The following is a 23,275-nucleotide window of genomic DNA, read 5'->3' as shown; positions in this document are numbered from 1 at the left end:
ACCCCTTGGTAGACAGTCATGTCGTTTCTCTGGACCGTTTCCTTATCTGTAACAGTGAGAGGATTAGACTGGATAGACCCTTTCAGCTCTTTCTGTGAACCAGTGATCTCCTGGTTTATTTTCAATGGGTAAAGGGGGTTGAGACCAGGGACTCCAGGAGGATTATCACAAGTAGTCATAAGTGACTCCAGTATCCTGTTTTCTAGGGAAATTTGAGGCCCTGCTGGAATTTGTGATTTGGGCCTTTCTTTCCCTTCTACATGGTTCTGTTGGCGTCTGCCCTTCTCACCTACCATGCTGTGGTTTTATGAGGGTGCAAAGGAACTAAGACACTGCTAAGAAATAAGCAAGAATACAGAGAGGAATTGAAAAAGTAACCATCTTCAGGGTGTCTTAATAAACTTGGAATTTGGCACTTGTTGGGGTGGTCAGTGCTACCAATGGAGTTATTTGCAGGCAGCATATAAATTCCATGCAAATGTTATGCAAATACAGCTGCAGTCTTCCTATCTCAGACACTTGAGCTTGTACTATGGGAAAATTCAAAGTGGAGCTGGCTAATTCACATGGTTATTTGTAGTGATATTATAAAGAACTGAAGAGGATTATTGATGAGACTTGGAAATCAGCATGGTGGAGAGCAGAACAACCATCTATTAGGAGTTAGGGACCACTAGATATCAGAATCAGCTTTAACCAGACTAACTAAAACTAGGGGGGAATGAGATGCTTGCCATTTGGCTGTGGGTTTGAGCTCTAAAGATAATTGTCAGTCTTCTACAACTCAAAGAAGGCGGCATTGTCCTATCAGGTACTGAGTCTTAGCCTTACCTTCCACCTTCAACCGTATCCTCCTGCCTCACCCCCATCAGCTCAGTTTAGGATTCTTCTGCATTGACAGACTGGGCCTAAGACAAGCTCAAATGATTTTACTGTTCCAGTGAGTCCGCCCAACCTAGCAGACACTGAACAGCTGATGCTCAAGGAGTTGTGAGCTGGTCTCTGTCACCTGAGGCAGATATGTCATTACTTCTTATTTCTTGGGAGTAGTGGTGCTTGTTTAACATGTAGATTCTTAAGACCATCCCCTAAACATTTTAATTCATTGGGTGGGGTGGGACTGGACCTGGGATTCTGCACTTTAAGGGCACACCCCTGGTGGTCCTGGTCCCCACTGTGGGAAGTAATGCTCAGGAGCATTCAAAGCATTGCCATATAACCCTTTGGGCAAAAGGGGCAAGGATATTTATTCCACATTTTAGAGAGAGAGACAAGAGCCTTCTTAATAATCATATCAGCAACTTTTTATTGAGCATTTGTTATGTGCCAGGTACCGCACTAAATATTTGACATATGTTATTTCATTTAACACAGCAATCTGAGGAGTTAGGTAAGTATTATTATCTCTGGTTTTTCCAAGGATTCAAACCTGGGCCTGCTGACATGGGCGACTGGCAATTAATCCTCATGCTAAACTGCCCACACAGGCCCCCAGCAAACAAATGTTGCACTTGAAACTGGCTTTTTCAATTTCTCATTAAATGCTGTGTTGGGTGGGAGTGTCCTGGGACATATTAGACAGTCTTTATAAGAAATGGCCAGTGACCCTGACACTGAACCCATTCCAGCCAGACATTTGATCCTCTAGGTCACTGTAGGGCTGGACTTATACGAGAAACAATAAAGTCAGTGTGAAGTGCCCAGGTGTAGGAGGTGGGGTGAGAGTCTGTCTGGGAATGACCCAGGGCTGGGTTGATCAGAGGGAGGGGGACACTGTGGCAGGAGAGTCAGAAAGGAGCTGCTGAAATCTGAGCAGGTGGAGATGGGGTTCCAGAGTGACGGGCAAATGTTTTGCAATCCCTGGGCCAGAAATGATTGATTTCTCTGCAGGCAGACAAGATAACATGAATGAGGAACACTGAAACACCGTCTAGCTATTCTGTTCAGGGTTCTGCAAAATGTACGGGTGGCTGACCAGGGAGCTGGCTTGCTGACAAGGTCTGCCTGTGCCGACAGAGCCACACTGGGGGTAAGGGTGGGAAAAAAAAGTCAAGCCAAGTGCTGCAGCAGCGGTCCTGTCTTAAAGCTGGGATGGGGAGGATGCTGTAAAAAGAGTCACTACAGAAAGCCAAAGAGCCTTTGTCCTCTTTCCATAGTTCCCTGTCTTTCAAGGGCTTCTGCTGTAGGAAGCAGGATCAAATTATAGCCTGAGGTATTGGGGTAAGACTTAAGGAAGCACTCTTTATTAGCAGGGAGTCCCTGGGTGGTGCAAATGGTTAACACATTCAGCTGCTAACCAAAAGGGTGGAGGTTCGAGTCCATCCAGAGGCACCTGGTGATCTTCGTCTGGGGGAAAAAACAATAACCAGCCATTGAAAACCCTAGAGCACAGTTCTGCTCTTAAACACTCGAAGTCACCATGAGTCAGAATCAACTTGATGGCAACTGGTTGTTTATTAGCATGGTAACCAAGAAAGGACTGAAATAATCTATGTTGGGGAAATGAGTGAATGACCTCTGGGCCCCCTGCAGTGGGTTACTGGTGGCTGGTGGGGTCTCAGTGGGCCAATTTTTGGAGAAAATTGATGATTCAAGACTCTCTTAAGTATCAGCTGAAGCATGTTATGCTCCAATAACGCGTAGTTGCTTTTAGCTCTGTATAGCCGAGCTATTTTATGCCTTCATACCTTCGTGCTCATTCTGTTTTGTCTTCTTTCCCACTACCACACCCTCCCTGACCTCTATACCCCTCTCCTGGCTAACTCCAGCACGTTTTCAGAACCAGCTCAAGTGCCATATCCCCAAGGAAGCCTTTTTTGATCCCTGGAGTCTGAGTTAGGTGCCCTTACTGTCTCTATACTTCTATCACACCACCCACTGCTTACATTAAAATGAAAGGAATGCATGTCTAGCTCTTCCTGACTGTCCATGTCCTAAGTACAAATATCCTGTTTAATTCACAGGTATCAACTCATGTACCTAGGTGCTCAGTAAACATTTGTGGAACTGAAGAGCTAGATATGAAGTTGTATCACCTTCACCAGGCACTTAACCTCCCTGTTTCTCAGGTTTCTCTTTTGTGAGGTTGAGAGTTGGATGTACTAATCAGATATGCTAATCCTAAACTCTGGAAAGGAGACTTAATCCAATAGCTCACTCAATACCAGTTTCCCTTCCTTTCCTACAGAAACTCTAGGGTTTTTTTTAGCTTTAAAATCTCCAAATTTTGAAAAATAATACAATACCATTATTAATAATGGTAGTAGGATCAGGTTAATGGCACACCATAGAGTTTGAAAGATACATTTTTTTCCTTTTGATATTTATTTTATTGTGCTTTTGATGAAGGTTTACAGAGCAAATTAGTTTCTCGTTAAACAATACACATATTGTTTTGTGACATTGGTTGCCAACCTCACCATGTCAACACTCTCCCCTTCTCAACCTTGGGTTCCCCATTACCAGCTTTCCTGTCCGCTCCTGCCTTCTCGTCCTTGTCCCTGGGCTGGTGTGCCCATTTAGTCTCGTTTTGTTTTATGGGCCTGTCTAATCTTTGGCTGGAGGATGAACCAAGACTGACTTCAGTACTGAGTTAAAAGGGTGTCCGGAGGCCATACTTTCGGGATTTCTCCAGTTTCTGTCAGACCAGTAATGAAAGATACCTATTTTGGAATACATAGGAATTGGTTTTATTTGTTTGGCTGGACATCCATCTGTGGGATAATGAGGTGCCTTTTAAAAGATTTTTAGAAATCTAGCAAGCTTAGTATGATTCTGCTGAGTTAGAAGTGCAGCTCTAAACATTTCTTCTTGTAAAGAATCTGAGTAGAGGCGGAACATGGAAGGATAAAAGACATGCTTGGGCTTAGTCTTGAAGTGTAAACGTTGATCCGGCTGTCTGTAGGGTGACTGAAGGAGGAAATGGCATTCCAAAGAGAGAGAAGGGTAAGATATGGAAGAGTGAGAGGACATGGCACAAGGGTCTGTAAATCGGCCTTGATGGTGGAAGAATAAGCTTGCTGGGAGAAGTAGCCACAGATGGGGTTTTCAGAAGTAGACTGGAAGTGAGATAACTGAGGAACTTATATGCCATAGTTTGGAGTTCAGATTGTATTCTAAGGGGCAGGAAACCATAAGAGTACTTTAACCATGGTCAAAAATGTCAAGTTCACTTTTTAGGAAGTTTATTTTAACAGCAAAGTAGAGAGTGGATTGGAGACTGGAGGCACGAAGGTGATTCCTTCCTTCTTTCTATTCATCCAGCTACCCATCATCCTTCCATCACCCATCCTTCTATTCATCTATCCACCCATCCCCCAAACAAACATTATTGAGTTCTTGGTTCCCACAACAAGCTCTATAATCAGATAGGCCTGCATTTTGAATCCTGTTCTGCCACTTAGCCATCTGTGTGACTTTGGACAAGTACTCAGTCTGTCAATTATATTTTTTCATCTGTAGAAAGATGAACAATAATACCCATTAGTACTTGATAGGTTGGTTGGGAGGAATAAGTGAGATAATACTTAATAAATGCTGGCCCAGTGCCAGGAGCTCATAAACATTCATGACATTTTAGCTATTTTTATTGATATTAACAGGTTGGAGATACCAAGTTTAGAGCTGTTGTACCATCAGGGATTATTGGAGTCATGGGTGTGAAGACCTTCCCTTGGATGGGATTCAGTTCAGCATTTACTGAGCTTGTGCTGTTATGGAGCACTGTGCTAGGCAGTGTGGGAGGTGCCAGGGTGGGAGCCTCCGAGAGTTTGCAGGTCTTAGCTTTAATGCCAGGCAGAAGGTATTAAATGTTCTAGTCAGTTCAGTGGTGATGTCTAGCAAAGCTTGGAGAAGATGGAATGGGTCTGGAAGGATGAACAGCCCTCTAATAAGTAGATATGGAGGGAAAAGGTGAGTTGTCCAAAAGTCTAGGGGTAGAAGACTGAGAATGCATATTAAGAAAATCAGAGAGGATGTGTGGGACTAGAATATGGGAACTCTTTAAGAGAGCATAAGAGGAGATAAAGTATTGGAATATAGATAGGTGTCAAATTGTGCTCATAGAGAACTTTGCATTCCATGTTGAGGATTTTGGACTTTGGGTGCCAATGGGGAGCAGAAAGATAATTTCAGGTTTGTATTTAGAAAGATTTGATTATAGGGAGGGTATGAGTGAATATGGAAGAGGAGAACACTTAGAGGCTATCAGAAGAGTCTAGGCAAAAGGCACTGAGAACTAGCGTAATGAGGATGGAAAGGAAGGATAGTTAAGGAACTTTCAGTGACTCATTTTTTTGTGGGGTGAGATGAAAGACATTGGTTTTCAGCCTGAGAGAGGAGGAAATGACAATGCCATTGAGAATGGGGCAGTAGTGGGAACAAATGAGCTTAAAGAGGATAAGGGATGGTGGGGGATGCGGTGAGAAATTGAAGGGCCCCTTTTGAAAGGAGCATCTTAAGCTTCTCTGCGTCACAGTTATTGGTAGTATTATAAATGAGATTCTAAAGGTAAATTCTGTCTTAGGATGAAGCGAAACATTGGGCCTTTTCTCCATGGAATCCCTAGGTGATGCAAATGGTTAACACGCTTGACTGCTAACTGAAAGGCTGGTGGTTCAAGTCCACCCAGAGGTGCCTGGGAAGAAAGGCCTGGCAATCTACATCTGAAACATCAGCCATTGAAAACTCTATAGAGGACAGTTCTTCTCTGACACACCCAGGGTTGCCATGAGTTGGAATTGACTCAATAGCAACAGGTTTTTTCTCCATGCGTCCTCTGGTCACATTTTTATTCTCTTTCTCTGGTCTCCTTCCCCGCCCCCCCTCAAAAGTTTCCTTTCAAAGCTTACAGCATCACCCCCCACCTCCCCCCCACACACTTCTTTGTCCCCAAACTTGCTGATTTGGGATTTTGTGCTTTGCCCTCCTTCTCTCTGCTGTGGGTACCCATATGCAGGTGGAACGTTTTGCCAAAAGGGGCATGGTTTTCATTGCAAATGGGTTCAGTGGGATAGCTGAGGTTATAGCCGGGTCTTCATGCAAATGACAGCGTTCCCTACCCTACTCTCCCCTCCCTCTGGGAAGGCGGGAATGAAGCTTCTCAAGAGTGCTTCCTAGGGCCCTTAGGAGCCTTAGATCTGAAATGTTCCCTAAGCCTGGCCCTACTGGCTGACTGCTGAATAGGTGGGACCCTTGGGTGTTCATTCCCCCACCCTTGTGCTTTTTGCTTTCCAGTTTCATAATTCCTTTCGTGTAACCCTCTCTTTCCTTCTTAACCTTCTCCTTTTTCCCTCTTTCCTTTCTCCAGTCTCTCAAAGTAAAGCAAACACCTATTAGAATTGAACCACCCTCAGTTTTCCTGTCTATTCTTTCTTCATCTCTTTTCTCTCTCTACTCTATTAAGAACACAAGCTAAAAATCAATTAGTAAATATTTATATAGCTTATAAGCCTTGAAGCAAGTTAATTTGGCACTGTGGGAAGCTTAAAGTGCCGGTTAGAAACGCATTTTTTGGGAAGTGCGTATGGAATGGGAGAATCTCTGCTATGTTCATCTCTACACAGCAGGGGAGGCAGAACTAATATGACTTACAAAGAAATTACCTGGTGTGGGTGAGTTACAAGTCATATGACTCACGATTTGTTTCTAAGCCCTCTGTGGTGAGAGGACACTTAGCTTGTCTCTGACGGTAGGCATTGGTATTCATTTTTAAAGTAGGGATTATGATACTTGTCATTACTATCTTAGTAAAATGTCTTAAGAACCCAGTGAAATAATATGTATGTGAATTTTTTGTAAAGGAGAATTATTGTTATTTTTATGGACAAAAAAGTCCAAAACAAAATGTTGAAACTTTGGACTTGCAGCACCTATAAAATGAGCTGATGGTACTGGGTGATTACTAATGAGTCTTTTAACGCTTACATTCTGTGTGCCCTTAACAGTCCCTCACATATAATAGGGGCTGAAACAATATTTAGATGGATGGACAGACGTGTGGATGGGTCACTATCTAAATGTCTGATTGCCGTACTTCCCCTTTCTTAGTCTGCTGTTTCACGTTGGCACCACTGCCCTCTCCTGGCCAGCAGTGGTATTACAGTGCAGAGAAGTTCATAGATGGGCCCTTTTCTCCCTATTTCTCTCCAGCGCCCTTGCCCAGGCTCCCAGAGCTGGCTCCCTTGGCCCAGCCTCCAATCACTGACTGCCTGTCTTTCCTCTTCCCCTCTCCACCTCATTCCCTCTCTCCATCTGCCCCTGCAGCACTGCCAGTAATTCAAACCGCAGCACGCCGGCCTGCTCCCCCATCCTCCGGAAGCGGTCTCACTCACCAACCCCACAGAACCCAGACGGAGACACCATGGTGGAGAAGGGCTCAGATCACTCCTCAGACAAGTCCCCATCCACACCCGAACAGGGTGTGCAGCGCAGCTGCTCCTCACAGTCTGGCCGAAGCAGTGGCAAGAATTCTAAGGTGAGGCAGGGCCCACGGAGGCTTCTATCCCATTGTTAGCTGCTGCAGAGAGGCTGCTACTGGGGGAGGGTGAGGTGGGGAACACCTTCCTCCAGGGCTTTACACAAGAACAGCCTGAGTTTTCCGAGAGACAGTCTTTATTTATTGAGGGGAGGGTGGGCAGTCCGGGGAGACCCTAGTTAAATGCCTTCTCAGCTAAGCACTCAGAGAAAGGCCCATGGGCTCGAAAAAGATTCCACTTGCATGCCCTTAGAAGCAGCTTGTCTCTCTTTAGGAGCAACGGAGGAGGAGGGCTGCTCTGGGGATCAGGAGAGGTCATCTGTTTATCCCTGCTGCTGTTTTTAAATTTAGTCCCTGGGGCTGGGATAGAAGGGAACATTACTTGGGATAATTATCCTGCCAGGAAGAGGGTCCCCAAGGAACTTTGCATAATGCCATTTTTAACGTTCTTCCTATCCATCACCCTGCCTTACTTTGGTACTAATTTACTCGGTACCCACCTGGCAGAGAGGACAGGGGCAGGGCCTCTTTACCCCTCCCAAGGATGTCACCATTGCCACCTTCGCACAGGGCCTTTGGCCTGAGGATACACACAGAAGAAGCCCCAATGGTGGGGAGAGGTGAGGAAGCCCTGGCTAGTCGTGGTTCCTCAGCCATGTTCTTCTGCCCTCAATCCTCTGGCGAGAGAAGATGTCTTTGCCTAGATGCTCCTTCGAGAAGCTTCTGTTCTTCCCCAGACTCCCAGGCCCCGGGAAGGATGTGGGGACCCTGGGAGGCATGGGAGCTGGCTTCCACTTGAATCTGTCTTTTGATTTCTTGTTCTTCCTCTTCTTCCCCACCATTTTCCCAAATACCTTCTTTGCATGCATGGTCTTAGTCTCACAAGCGCCTCTCAAAAGTAAGCCATCTTTTGTCTCTGTCTTGTTATCTGCCCTCTAGTGTTGACTTGTCTGTAGTGCTCAGCACCCCCTCCCCTCCACCCCCTCCCAGTTCTGGCCCATATGTCTTGCTTTGCCCCTTTCCCAGAAGGGCTGGCCCCACTGCCCCACTGGCCGTTTGGTGCGAAGCCATGAGGGACCATTCCTACTGTACCCGAAGTCGGAGAACAGACTTGTCCTGCCCTCCCTCCCGTGGTATCTTTGCCTGCTCCCCAACACTGCCTCTGGCTAGGGATTATGCCTTTTTTTTTTTTTTTTTAAATTATTCCCTCTTTACATGGTGCTATCTAGAAGCAGAGTCCTGCCAGGATTAGTTTCATTCCTTTGGAGGAAGGAAGGCCCCATCGGGTCATACTGCAGGTCCTCACATTCCCCTTGGGGGGTGAGTCCTGAGTCCCCAGAAGTAGTGATTGGAATTGGCAGGAAGGACGAGTTGATGGAGGGTCACGAGTTCTAATAGGTGACTTGATCAGTAGCAGGGACCTCAGGAGCTCGCCCTGGCATGCTCTTCCAGCCACCCTCTTGGAGTCGCTCAGCTTGAGTGCCCCCTGACTGTTGCCACCCACCGCCCAGCCCGGGGAGCCACAGTGTTCTTAGGATCTTGGATCGTGATCAGAGCATGGGGCATTTCTACCAGAGGGCATGAGGCCAGCACCTGGCAGTTGGTGACTGTTGATAATCGTCCCCACCAGGCCCTGGAGAGATGTGGCCACGTCTGAGAGGCAGAGCCAGAGTCAGCTGGGGGCCCCATGATTTCAGAGGAGAATTTGGAACGAGTGGAGGGAGGGTGAGCAATCAGTATTTTAGAAGGGGAGGACTCAGGAAATGATGCCCACGAGGAAAGGGGGTGGGATGTAGCCTGAAGAAGAGAAAGCTGAGGGATGACTTAATAATAGTCTCAAGTCTCTGAGAGCATTTCGGGGAGGAGGAGGAGGGTGAACAGCTGTTCTGTTTCCTGAGGCAAGAACAAGAGGCTACACAGTTGATCCTGCAGTCTGTGACCTTCAGGCTAGAAATACATCTTGGCTCTGAGGATTTGGGATGACTGTGTTGGGCTATGGACAGGGGAGGTTGAAACCTCTGCCTGGAGTGGGGAATCCAGTGGAGTTCTCTGTGTGATCAGGTGGCTGGGGTGCAGGCATGTCTGGGGACAGGGGTTTTGAGGTGACCACTGCCAGCCTCCCCTGACTCCTTCAAACCTCTGGCTTGGCTGATACAGGGACTAGGAGGCATATACTGCCTGTCTTGGGATCATGTTATTCCTTCTCTCAGCTTCTGCTCAGGGTGTCTGCATACTTTTCCATCCTAAGGTGAAATTCTAAGCTTCCTTATTCTCTTACCCCTATGCCTAGCAAGGTACCCCCATCAGTTTTCAGTGAGAAGAATGATATTTATGGTCATTCATCACCACCTGTTTTGGTCAGGTGATGGGTGGAGGTGAGTACCCAGTAATGAGGTTTTTTAAAAACCTTAAATGGCAGATCTTCAGGGGACAGGAGTCCCTACCCCAAGGCAGTCTAGGAAGGGGGACAAAGAAGGGGCCCAGATGACCTACAAATCAAATCCATCTTTTAGCACCACATGGGAGGTTTGGACTGCTGCATGAATTCAGAGGCAGGAGAAATCATTTCTGAGTCAGATTGCCGGGAAGCGTTTCAGGGAGCAGGTGGCACTGAGCCAGGCAGGAACTCTGAGTGGGATTTTTGAGAGGCAAAAATGAAGATTATGAAGGGGCTGGAGCTAAGCGTGGATAGGGAGCAAATCTGGGCCCCATTGTCTCCATCAGTCGTTACCAACACCGCCACCCTCTAAATGCAGGGAACACAGGAGCAACTTACTGGGGTGCAGGGACTGTGCCATCACAGGTGGGATTAGTGGCAGCTGTGGTGGGTCTGGGAAATGAATGTGCAGGACACTCAGACTTCAGAAGAACAACACGTGAGCAGTCTAGGAATTAGGGTCTGTGCAGGTCAGGACCTGGGGCAGAGCATGAGGGGAAGGAAGCTGCAGCGGTGAGGGGAAGCAAGGAGGAGGGTCTGCTAGTGTGATGCGGATACCACCCCGCCACAAGTGGAGTGTTTTCTCAGGTCTACCAGATGTGACAGGGGCTCTAATAGCCAAAGCTGTTATCTTAGCCGGCCATCACTCCCTGTCTCCTGCCCACCACCTAGAGGAGGTATTCCCAGATATTTTTCAGGGAACAGGGGGAGTGCCTTCACTTCTCCCTGGCAGAACCCTAGAGTCGGGCCCAGGGCACCGTGTCTGCTTCCCTTTTCTTGGCATCTGGTCCTCATTTGCTAATATGTAGGAGTGGGACTAAGTAATCACTGAGGCCCTACCCCTGTGAACCTGCAGCTTTACTGCCAAGCCTGACCTCTGCTAGGTTCAGCCCTGCTCAGAGGAGGGGACCAGAAGCTTCAAGTCTTTTTCCACCAATCCCAGGACACCTTGAGTTTTTGCCACCAGCCAGTTTCTGCTCTGTAGTGGTGGCTGCGGGCCACTAGAGGGAGCCTGCGACTTGCTTTCCGGCTCCCATCAGCTCCTGAAATGGGGCTTGTTCCTCCAGGCCCCCAGCAATGTGAACCCAGTGGGTGCGTGACATCACCCCTGGCTCTGAGGCCCTGACAGCCCTCTTCCCCTTTGTTTGACTTTTTTCCTTTTTTCAATTCTAATTTTTGTGATTTTCTTCCAGTATGACAGACTTAACCTGATCAAAGTAAGAAGTTTCTTTTCCGACTCCTACTAAACTTAGAGCTGCTGTAGTCCCCACCCCCTCTCCTCCACCCTCACCCTGTCTCCCAGACTCCTTGAGCCTTTGTACTGGAGAGATCGTTTTAGATTTGGGGTGGGGGTAGGGGGCAGGAAACCACCACAAGGAAACTTGGGTCTGTTTCCGGAGCCTGGCATTCCTTTAGGTGCTTGCTCTTCAAACTTCATCTAGGAAAGGTGATAGAAATGTCCTCCTCTCAATTCCCCGCCCCCAGCAGCTCTATCTTTTGGGTAGTTTTCCTGACTCCCTCCTCCCTGTTCAGCCAAATCCATTGATAACCTGTCAGAATACCCATCACCCCTACTCCCTGGCTCTGCTTGTTCCTTCCCTCTGGCCCTCTCCACAAGGTCAGGGTGTGCCACTAACTTACAGGGGCAGGCAGCTTCACTCTCGTGCCAGTGGAGGCCTCTCCTCTCACCCTCAGCGGCCAGCAGCCCCCTGACTTTCCTGCCAACCATGAGACCGGGCTCTCCCTGCCCAGCCCCTCTGTAGGACTCAGTCCCAGGAAAGCAGTGCCACTAAGAGGCTGGTCAGAGTTCAGGGTCTCCTGCCCCTAGTAGGCATTCTCAGAGGATGCAGATGGCTGGGGCCGTTTTTCCTGGTGGTGTCAAGAAGTTGCCCAGAGATAGCTGGTTAGGGGTAGAGCCTGAAGCTGACGGACAAGTCAAAAGTCCTCGCTCTGGAATAGTATGTTTCACATTTCTTTTCAGCACTTTTGAGCACACATTCTTATTCCGCTTTACGAGCAAATACTGTCTACAAAGTTATCACACAGCTAGTTAGAGACAGGACAAGGATTCCCTGGTTGAAGCTCGCTCTTTGTCACCCTGAAGCTCTTTGTCTCAAACAGATTTGAAGGGACAAGCGTCCATGTGCCAGTGTGTGAACAGGGAAAATGGCCTTCCATTTGCCTGAGGGCAGTGGGAGAGCCCTCTGAGGAATGCTCATAAAGGATTCCAGATCTCCCCACCTAGGCCAGGTGCTTGCTACCTTTCTCCTCCTTGAGTCTTACATGGAGGCTAGGCCAGTGGGATGAGATGCTGAAGAGTGCATAGCAGAGAGTTGTCTCAGCTGTGAAGCAGCTTTGATTTGACAGAGTGCCGGGAAAATGTGGGGCAGTCGAGGCTGGCAGCACCTAGAGCTCATCCTTTCCACCGTAGGGAGATGTAGTTTAACGACTGTCAGCACAGCCTCCTGCCCTATGACATCAGTTGTGCATGGAGCCAAGGCTTCTGTGTGAGGGCCCATGAGGTAAGAGGCCCCACAGTGCAGACCAAACCAAGTCAATGCTGTCTATGTGTTCCATCCTCCCTCTTCCAGAGGAGGGTAAGCATTAGCCGAGAAGCCATAGAGGCTGATTTGCAGTTCCAGGTTCAGGATCGTCATGTGGCTATAGCTCCCTCGATGATGAAAAAGTTGGTTTTGAATATTGGGATTTGGCCCTTTTCCTGCTAAGAACTTCCAGATTGGAGGAGAGGCTGAGGCTGTGATGGGACTGTGTGACTTCCAGTGGGCCATGGTGACAGCCTCTGTTGGGAAATGACCATGGAGAAAGTCTTGCAGAAGGGATTGGGAGCCCAGCTGGCATCTGCCCCAGTGCTGTATTCTGGCCATTGAGGTCAGTTAGCAGCTGAGTGCTTTAACCACTGCACCACCAGGGCTTCTTAGGGGATAGGGTTGCTAATCCTCCCTAGGAGCCACACCTCTGGGTGTAGACCTATGCTGTTGACTGCAGGCAGAGCTTCCCTCTATCCAGTGATTCTCCACCTTAATTACACGCTTGGCAAGCTTTTTAAAAGTGAAAATACCACAGCCCCAATCTAAACCTATTGGAGCTGCACCTCATGGCAAGTGTGTGTGTGTGTGTGTGTGTGTCTGTCTGCCAAGTGGAATATGCACTAATGGACTCCTAGCCATAGGGATTGGAGACAGACAAGGCACAATCTTAGTCATTTCTTCCCTTTCACTAAGAAACTTCCAGTTACCATGAAGATGAGTTGCCTGTGCCCAGAGCTGGAATGGAGAATGCCTGACCTCTGGAGCTGGGGTGGACTCTGGTTTCTCTGATATTGAATGAGGGCATCACAGAGTTGGGAAGGACCTTTACAGATTATCTGCTTCAACCTCACTCTCCATGCAGAGCCCCAAACCGCTGTCCCACCATTATCACTTAGAAGGTCAGCCAGCTGTTGGGATAGAAGATGGAGTTTACTCCTCTGCTCGCTTGCTGAGAGCAAATTCAGAGATGTTTTTAGGTAGCCTCTTTTCTTCCCCTCCCACTGAAGTGTCCCACCCTGCCTTCTACTGGGGAGGCTGACTTGGAGCAGAAGGCTGGGATGGTCTCTCCCTGTACTTTGCTTCTGGTCAGCGCCCATTTTGGGACTGGGTTTTGGATGCCGACAGTGCATCCCTCACCCCCGTCAGAAGAACCTTGTGATGGGACTCCGACTCCTTTCCGGCTGAGCTATAGCTAGTGCTGCCACTGCCTGCCGCCCCAACTGCGGTGGGGCTTCCAGCATGGATTGCTCCTGGGCCTCCTTTCTGGAGCTGTCTTGAGAAAGGAGGACCCCTCCTGAGCAGCAACCTGGGAAGCATTCAGCTGCATTTGGGCCCCTCCTCCCCACCTGCCCTCTGCTGTCTGTATAACCTTCCCACTGGGCTGGGGATGCCCTGGCCATTCCCACCACCTCTTCCCTGACTAATTTTACCTTCTCTTGTTTTGTCCTTTCAGAAAAGCCAGAGTTGGTATAATGTAAGTATTCCTGTTTCTCTTCTTGTTGGGTACGTGTGACCTGGGTGGGGGAGTGGCAGTGGGCAGGGGAATGGAATGCTGTGGAGGGCAACTTGGCTTCCGTGTGGCTTGAGCAAATTGAGGGGGCAAGGAAGACGGGCTTTCCTCCTTTCCAGCCCTCCCCCAAAGCCAGATAAAATGATTCTCTTCTGTAGCAGCCCAGGAGAGGAATGATTTCATTCAAGGAGACCTGGGAAGGACAGCCCAGCTCATCCCCACCTCACCTCAGCTCTTCCAGTCCTAAAGGAGACCAGCCAGGGAGGTGTAGGTGTCCCAAGTCCAGACAGAATTCTGGGACTTGGGCGGCCCTGGGGCCTGAACCTAACGCCAAAGCTTGCTTCCCTTGACCTAGACATTTTGGTGGAAATGCAACTGGAAGACTTTCCCCCGTTAGTAAAGAGGCTGTGCCATTTAATGGGATCTGACTTCTGCCCCACAGTACCCTTCAGTATCCCCAAGGGCACGCTCCCTGTAGAAAACATCCACTGCTCCTGGGTCTGTGAGGAAAAGGGGACCATTTCATAGGTTATCCATGGGCTGCTGCTTCTGCCAGCTGCTCCATACGCAGAAACCGCATGTGGAATGAGCAGTCCCTGTAAAGGCCACATTCTTTCAGTCATACACACATTCCCATGAAGTTCCTCAGACGGCCCCCTGCCACATGGTACTCCACCCTCTGTACAGTTGAGAGACCAGGGGTTTGGCAACCATGGCCTGGCCTCAGATGGTCTTCTCGCCTTCTCTGAGCCTGCCATTCTCAGCACTTGATTCTGATTGATTCCGTGAATACCGCCCCCGCCCCCTTCACAACACACACACACACCAGGGTTCTACTTCAGGAGGAGACGTGGACACGGGGACGGTGTAGAAGAAGCTAGCTTTGATAACAGATGTTGAGGAGGACACTGGTTAAAGGGAGGGAGGGCAGGGGCAGGGGATAGGGCTGGGTTTAATGTAGGGGCTTAGATCAGAAATCCCTGTGTGTGTGTTTTCCTCATGGTCCCAGTGAGTCCCCAAAGTCAGGCACATATTGTTTAGCTGGGTGGCTTTGGACTTCCAGCTGCTTTGTGGCCTGACTGTCCTCCATGCTGTGAATTGATTTGCAGCCTCAGCCCCACCCAGCACCAAAAGAGGCAAACGTTGGTGGGCTGTGCTGACAGGAGGGTTGTTGAGAGCTGAGGTGGTTTGGGGTGGAAGAGAAACAATAGCTTTCACTCCCTCCTCCCCTGCTCACTCCCACCCCATCGCTCCTCACACTGCTTAGAGTCCAGATCTCTCGTCTGTAAGCTCCTTGTAGTGGAAGGAGAAGAGGGAGCGGGTGGTCTGCTTTCCTGGAAGCTGCCCCAGGCCAAGCTGTTCTGGGGGGCGTCCAGCAATCTTTTCCACTCCTCTACCCACCCTTTTGATCAGTATTGTGAAAACTGAGTGGCTGCAAAGGGGAACAGAAAGCCCTTGGTCACAGACTTCCTAGTCAGTTAAAATACCCACATTTGGACCTGCACATGCTCTTCCTTCTTTCTAATCTCTTTCCACTTCCTCTCGTCTTTCTGCCTATATCTGTCCTTTGCTCTTTAGAACAGGCTTTTCTGCTTTGCCTCACTTTTCCCTTTCTTGTTGTCTTCCCTACCCTTTGCTCTCAGATTTCCCCTTTTTATTCTTTTCTCTCCCTCCATTTTTCCTCTCCTTTCTCTGATTTCCATTCTCCTGACTGGCTTTTTCTTTTCTCTTTCTCTCTAATCCTCTTCCTTTTTTTCCCTTTCCTTTCCTCTCTCCCTCAACCTTTTCATATCTAATTTCTCCTCCCTCAGCCCCAAGTATATGTGGAACACCCAGCATAGGGGCAGATTAGAAATGCATCTGCTTCCTGGCTGAGGGAGGGTGATGGGCCAGCTGCCAGATGGGACCCAGAAGGGAGGGGTCATGGCTAGCAGACACTGCGTGTGAGACAGTAGAGGACTGGGCCTGACCCGAGTCCTGGTTCCCTGTGGTTCCACCTGCAGCTGGAGATAATGGTCAAGCTATCAGAGCTCATTTAGTTTTCAAATCACCTTATATGTAATCATCTTCCAGAATACGCTCCCAGGTCTTTCCTGCCTCTTGCCCTCTCCTTTTCTAGGTTATCTGTTTTCACCTTCCACTCCTTTCTTGGCAGTTCGAATCCACCAGCCGCTCCTTGGAAACCCTATGGGGCAGTTCTACTCTGTCCTATAGGGTCGCTATGAGTCGAAGCTGACTCAACACAATTGGCTTGGTTTTGGTTTTCCCTCTCCTGGACTCACTCTCACACTGGGTTCTCCCAGAAGCTTGGTGGTGATAGGTATCGTGGGGCCATCAACAATCGTGCCCCTGCTGCTCTCTCCTCGTCTCCTTCTTGGTCTCTGGGGCGGTCGGTTGCTGGGCAGCCCTTACTTGGCCTGCTGATGTGGCCTCTTGTGTCTGACCTCCACTGCCTGAGCCCTGCTCTTCTCAGGGTTGGAGTGGGGAATAGAGCAGAATGACCATGGAGGTGGGAGATGAAGATGGCAGCTGGACATTGAAGGGAGAGGCAGAAGCTGAGCACACTGGGATGCTGGGAGGTGGCGAGGCCCCTGGGCAGTAGGAGGCATTCAACTGGTGGGCTGTCTGAGCATAGAGCAAGACACAAAGCAGGCCTGAGACCTGCCCCCCACTCCCCAGCACTGCCCCTTCCCCACTGGCCCATTGGTGTTCTTGCAGGAGGACCTTGCTCTATCCGTTGCTTTGAGCTGGTTTTCTGTGTTTCCCTTAGCCTACTTCACGCTCAGACTTTACATCTGTGTTGGTTGGGATCTGACCTTCAGGAAGGATACCCTGTCTCCACTTCTCAGCTCTGCTGATGGCCCTTTTTATAAAATCTCATGATGCTAGTGTAAGCTTTCCAACTTTTCTGATGGCCTAAGGCTTCTTCATTGCACTAGAAGTCCTTTAGATAGGCTAAGGTTTTGTAATCCTTCACCTTAGGGACAGTTAGAAAACTTCTGGTCAGATTCGGAATAGGAAGGTCATTGCTCTGTAGAGGTGCTGAAGGGGCACGAGCACCTCAGGCCCATTGAAGAGGAGTGGGAGGGAACCAGAGTCTAATATGAAAGGAGGCCCACCCCTCCCACCCTCTTCCTTCACTGCCTCTCTTCTGCTAAAGACGAAAACTGTTTTATTTAGCCAGGTAAGACCTGGGAGGGTCCTCACCATGATGACAAACTGCCTTACTCTAAAGAGTGGGCCATACAAAGGGTGGTGGCTGGGCCCCAGGGACACAGGGAAAGGCTGAGGTGTGAGAGTTCTGGTTTCTAATGAGGGATATTCAGGTAAAGAGTGGGGTTAAAAGACCGTTCCAGCTACAACTGCCCTGAGCTCCTTCCAGGGCCATTTATACTCCTTATCCTGGCCCCTTACCCCCACCCTTAGTACCTAGTTTAATTAATCAAGGCCCCAGCTTGGGAGTTGCATCCCCAGTGGACATGAGATGGAGGGGTAAGCAGAACCAGGGCTTTGACTTCAACAGGGAGCCAAGGGGAGAGTTGAAGACGGCTTAGCCGAGGCCCTCGGGTGGAGGGGTATAATCCATGTCCCTCTGAAGATGGCTCCTACTTGGAGTGTGGCAAACTTACATCTTGGGTGAAGCACATGGTCAGAGAAGTCTCATCCCTGGAGTCTCAGGGTGGGCCAGTGTATTCTTCTCATCTGCCCCAAACCTCTTTCCTGCTGGTCAGTTGTCTCCATGGCAACCCAGGGAAGGAGCATTACTGAGCTCAGATGACAATAGCCCAGCCCCCGACAGCCCCACATCCCCAAGACCCCCAAGTTGGGGATGCCAATTTTATGGCGGGGAGGGTGGGATTGTGCCGGTCCTGTGGAATGGCCCAGGAGGTCTGACTGGCATAAGTTTCAGAGCAAGAGAACAAAGCTTTGTAGGAATGGGTGCAGGGGGAGGGTGGGCAGTGACGAAATTATTGGTACGGAAAGGGAAGCTGCTGATGATAGCCTTGGCAGACTGGCATCTTGTTCTGGGAATTAACTCTGCTTTCTCCACCACTGTCCCTCTCACCTCTGGTATTTACCCATTACCCTGAACGGCCTTCCTGCCCCTGCCCCCACGCATGCCCCTCCGTAACTTCCTTCAGAATTATCCTGTTTCCCCTGAGGGGACCCCACTCCCTTCTCTCCCTTTCTGCATTACATCCAGCCCACCACCAATCTCTCCCCTTTCTCTGCTCAGTCACCTCCCCCTCTCTCCTCTGTCCCCTTGTCCACATCTGGCTTCTCCCTACCTGGACTTGGTTAGGTTTCCTTTGAGGGTCTTATTGGTTTCTTCCTAGATGAGGTCACCGCTCCACCAAAACCCATCTGTTGTTCTCCCAAGCTCCTCTGCCCCTGCCCTCCCTCCTGCTGTGCGCTGCGAGGGAGTACCACTTGGTCCCAGCTCCTTCTGTTTGCCGTAGGGTTAACGTTTAGCCCAGGGCCAATTCCCTCTCTCCAGACTCCCACCTGCCCTGCCCAACCCTTTGTGAGGAGGCAGAGTTGACAAAGGCTTATGCATACTGAAACTCATCTCGCAGGCAGTTATCTCTTTGGGTATATCCTGCGCCTAGCATACCCCATCTCAGCCCTAACAGTCACCACCAGCTCATATGGCCTGTAGTAATTCACATGTGTTTCTGGGGAATGACTGTAAGGGGTCTGGCACCTCTACTAACTTCTCCCACCTAGATCCTGGGGTCTGATGTGGCCAGGAGAGAGGCATTGTGGTCACCCTAAGAAACAGCTTCTGTGCTCTCCTGTCACACTGCTTGGGACAGGGCTGGCACAGGCAGGGTGGGGAGAAGCTCGGATTTGTGCTGGAGAGAGTGTTGGCAGGGACTGGGATTCTGAGGACCTGTGTATATAGAATTAGGATCTGTGTGTATGTGCACATATAAGATGCAGTGTAAACAGAAACAATTCTAGAGATATATACGGAGTTATTTATTTGATGCCCCTGATATTTGAAATGCATCATACTAAGTATAAAGATAAAAAGCTGTTTAAGAGATAGATGCTTCCTGGAGAAGCTGGTGGTCTGTGGAGTAAGCTACTGCATATGATGAATAGAGGCAGCGTCCGCTCTGGGGAAGGATTCAGACTCTTCTTTCTCTCTTTTCTCCAACACTATTTACCCAAGAGAGCCCAGGTTCCTCTGAATCAGAATCTTTGTGCTTGGGACCCAGGAACGGACATTTTTCCCTGTGCTCGCTAGGTCATGTTTAAATGGATGGAAGTTTGAGTGCTGCTGAACTGAGTTACTGAGACTCTGAGGACAAGGCACCCTTCATCCCTGAGGTGGGCACAGCTGGGCAGGTGAGGGAGGTGCCCTCTTGGTTACAAGGCTCTGACTTTTCCTGGGGATCAGTGCTAAGAGCAGCTTGGGAATCCAAATCTTTCCAGCCCCTGTCCTGAGCTTCTTTGTCTGGAGCTTGTCTTGCCCCCATTGGCCATGCCCCCATTTCTTTCCCTGAGAGCTCTGCTTCCCTGCAGCTGGCAGTCTCCTTTTGGCTGAGGCCAAGTTCTCTGCTCATTGCATTGCTGCTTTGCCCTCAAGCCCTGAGCAGCTGTCAGGGAATCCTCTTGGCCTCGATGCCCCTCCTTCTTGTGCTGGAGGTGTAGGACAGGCCCCCTGGAAAGGGAAGAAGTGCCTCAGATGACCCTGAAGCTGTGGACCTCAGCTTCTCCAGACTGTCTCACAACTTCAGCACCACCTGCACGTCTGAAATGACAGGTGACAAACTCCCAAGTCTCAGGAGGCCAGTGGATGGACGAGTCAGTGAGGGGAGATTATGTCTCCAAAGACATTCTGGTTGAGTCTCAAATTTCAGATTTCATCATCACAGCAGTGCCCTGGCACCTGTCCCTCCCCCTCCCCCTCCCCCACTTTGAGCTCTGGCCAATAACTTCCCATTGCAGGAAATATCTGCTAGGGAGTGGAGCAGGCTGGACTGGGGGTTACTGGAGGACGCTGGCCAGGACCATCACCCAGATCCTATAACTTAAAGCATGTGTAGGGCCCTGGCCCTGCCTGCCCACCCGCCCTGCCTCTCTCCCTCCTGTCACGGGTGACTAACAAAAGAAGTTGTTTGCTGGTCAGCCCGAGAGGAGGAGAGGAGCACGGTCTGGGAGGACGGGCACGGACGAGCGTGTGGAGGGTGACAGCAGGTCCTGTGGCCACAGCCCGTGGTGTGAGTCATGGCTGCCAGTACCCACCCAGGGTAAGAGGTTGCCACTCTGTGGGAGAGGTCAGGACTGGGGAGCTGGGGCTTTAGACAAACTGTGAGTCCCTCTGCTTCATGGTGAGTAACTGGTGGGGAAAGACCTCTGGACCCTGCTGTGGGGTCATCTCCCTGCTTGGAGTCTGTGTTCACCTGGGGCCTCCTGTTTGGAGCCCTCAGCCAGCCCTGTGCACCTGCCTTGTCATCTGCGTCCTCTGGCCTTCAGCTGGGCCCCAGGAGTGAGTCTGCACAGACCAGGAGGAGGTGCCACACCACGCCTCCTGGGGTACCTTCAGCCTGGAGACAGGCATACTGTCAGGGAGCCGAGTGGGATGAAGCAGAACCTGGCATGGGGAATGAGCCAGCCAGCTTGCCCTGTGAACCATGCTGACTGCACCCTCTCACTCCTGAGTGTTTGAGCTGAGAACAAAGCTCTGGGAGAGGAAAAGAGGTCGGGCGGGAGCACCACACACCCTCTGCCTAGAAGCCAGAGGCCACCTTGTATTCAGTCCAGTGAGACTAATTTCTTTTATCCTGCGGGGACAGTAGAGGATCTGGTATCAAGGCACTAGCTTCATTGGGTGGGGAAGCCTCGGAGAGCTATGGAATCTTTGATGGAATCTGGGGTCCTCTGGAGCCTCCTGCTGGAGCAGGAAAGTCAGTCCCCGTGGTGGTACTTGAAGAAGTTTTCCGACTTACCTGCTAGTACGGATCACTGTTGCTGGTGTGGATCTGAAGAAATCCCAGCCGTGAGTGTGCAACCTCATTTCTCTGTGTCTGTGTGACACTCTGTTGTACTCTTGTCATTCTCCACTTTGCTCTGCCAACCAAGAGTCCAAGATTTGACAATCCTTGAACCAAATTCCTTGGCCATTTTAACTTAAAATAGGTGAGCCATACCTCATATCTGGAGGAGATGCTTTCAGAGCACGGGAGTAGAAGGCCCAGACGGCTCATGGTCTCTTGCATCAAGAAGGGTGTGTGTTGGTAGGCGCGAGCGTGCCCATCTAATGTGTCTCTGTCCCTTATACTCTCTGGTAGGGAAAGGCATGCCTGTAATCCACATTGGCAGGCTAGTATTTATTTGCAAACCTGAATTAAGGATTCTCTGCCACTGTAAAGACTAGCTGACACCAGAGGCCAGGGCTGGATCCCTATCCTCTCCCCTCACAGTGACAGCTTGGAGAGGAGACGACTTGCCCCCTTGATTTGCCTGCAGTTTGGTAATATGGCTAGACCCCCCTGAACCTACACCTCTGTAGATGTCTGAGTTAGTTGTTAATTGGATATGAGAGAAGCAAGGGTGAGAGGCCAACATGGAAAGAAAATTAGAAATAGGAGGACTTCTAGGCTTCAGGTAATTGGCTTCCTGATGGCTGGTTTTACCTGAAGGGAATTTGGAGCCACCTGGTAGGCTGGTCCTTAGGCTGATATTGGAACTTTATAAATAAAAAGACTCACTAGGGGCATGGAAGGCTAGTGGGGCCCCCAAAGCAGGTGAACATCTCAGACCCAAGAGGGTGCTCTTCTGGGGCATCCACGTTGTTTCCCTCTTGGCACAAGTACTGTGAGCAGTTACTACCCTTGAGACAACATGGAGGAAAGACCAGGAGCTCTGAGCCAGACACCTTGGTTCATATTCCACTCTCCCACTCAGCATCCATGTACCTTGGGCAAGTTGCTTAACCACTCTGTGCCTCAGTTTCCTCATGTGTTAAATGAGATAATAAAAATAGCCCTGTGATCAAATGAAATGGTATATATGAAGGAGTTATGACAGTGTGTGCTACATACTCGTTACATGTTAGCTCTAGAAAGTCAGTGAGACGTGATTAAGAACTTACTGATGACCATTAAGGGAATTCAGTGTATAGGTGTCTTGTTCTTAGAGGCCAGAGGGCCATCTAGATTGGATATCTCAGTACCAGTTTGAAACTAACATAGGAGCCAAAGAAACATTGTATCCTGAGGTCTTTTCCAGCCATGGCTGTCATGGTGTAGGCTGGCAGTCAGGTATTCACTCCCAATGTCCGGTGATTTTTGAGGTTTGGGCTCTATGACAATACAGCATTTGGGAAGGTAACCCACTATTGCGTGTGCAACTTATTTTATAAATAAGCCAAGAACAAAAGTTAAAATTCAAATTAACCATAGACAAAATGGCTGAAAGTGCTATCATCTCTCCCTCTTCTGGAAAACCTTCCCAAACTAAAGTCATGCCTTTTTCTCCCCGCTAACTTCTGGAAAGGAGCCCTAGTGGTACAATGGTTAAGCACTTGACTGCTAACCAAAAGGTTGGCAGTTTGAACCCACTGTGGCTTAGGGGTAGAAAGACTTGGCAGTCCGCTCCCATAAAGGTAACAGCCTAGAAAACCCTATGGAGCAGTTCTACTCTGTCACATGGGGTTGCTATGAGTCGAAACAGCAACATCCTCCTGAAAATGTTCCCAGATGGCACGAATGGTTTGCACCCGACTGCTAACCTAATGGTTGGCGGTTCAAACCCACCCAGCGGCACCACAGAAGGAAAGGTCTGGAGGTCTGCTTTTGTTAAGATTACAGCCAAGAAAACCCTATGGAGTAGTTCTATTCTGTAATACATGGGGTCACCCTGAGTCAGAATCAACTTGATGGCAACTAACAGCAACAGCAACTTCCTGAAAGACTTCTATTTCCTATAGTACAAAAACCATTGGGCCACTTAGCTCAGGTGGTCAGTGTGCTAATAATGCGGTCAAGGCTACAGCCTCTGCTTCCTTGTGGGACAGGGAGCTTTGCCGAAAAGGCAAAAATGAAAAGTCCAAAGCTCATTCCAGTGTCAGCACAGTTCTATGCCCATGGATACCCAGGGGAGAGGATAAGAAAGTGTAAATGGCCAAGAACTGTCCATCACCATCGCTGGGACAGCCATGCATGCACTCCTGGTGGAGGGTCAGCGGCATCGTCCATGCATAAGTGGGTTAACAGATTGTCCAAGTGTGGTGTGATGCATGGCTCTTCCTGAGTACTGCACTTGTTTTTATTTATCACCCTTGGGTGCCCTTC

General features: G+C 49.4%; 1 protein-coding gene across 4 annotated transcripts in view; it reads left to right on the top strand.

Annotated features, from left to right (window-relative positions):
• The window catches only part of GRAMD1B (GRAM domain containing 1B), a 207,533-nt gene that overhangs the window by 150,978 nt on the left and 33,280 nt on the right, over positions 1 to 23,275 (top strand). For all 4 annotated transcript variants that reach the window (XM_023742967.1, XM_023742968.1, XM_023742970.1 and 1 more), the window contains exons 3-4: positions 7,264 to 7,474; positions 13,914 to 13,934. In XM_023742967.1, the coding sequence (XP_023598735.1) occupies positions 7,264 to 7,474; positions 13,914 to 13,934 (232 nt within the window). The remainder of the gene's footprint in view (positions 1 to 7,263; positions 7,475 to 13,913; positions 13,935 to 23,275) is intronic.

The sequence above is a fragment of the Trichechus manatus genome, unplaced genomic scaffold (assembly GCF_000243295.1).
Source record: "Trichechus manatus latirostris isolate Lorelei unplaced genomic scaffold, TriManLat1.0 scaffold00227, whole genome shotgun sequence".
Lineage (NCBI taxonomy): Eukaryota > Metazoa > Chordata > Mammalia > Sirenia > Trichechidae > Trichechus > Trichechus manatus.
Note: the sequence above shows the minus strand (reverse complement) of the source record. Positions and strands in the feature narration are given on the sequence as shown.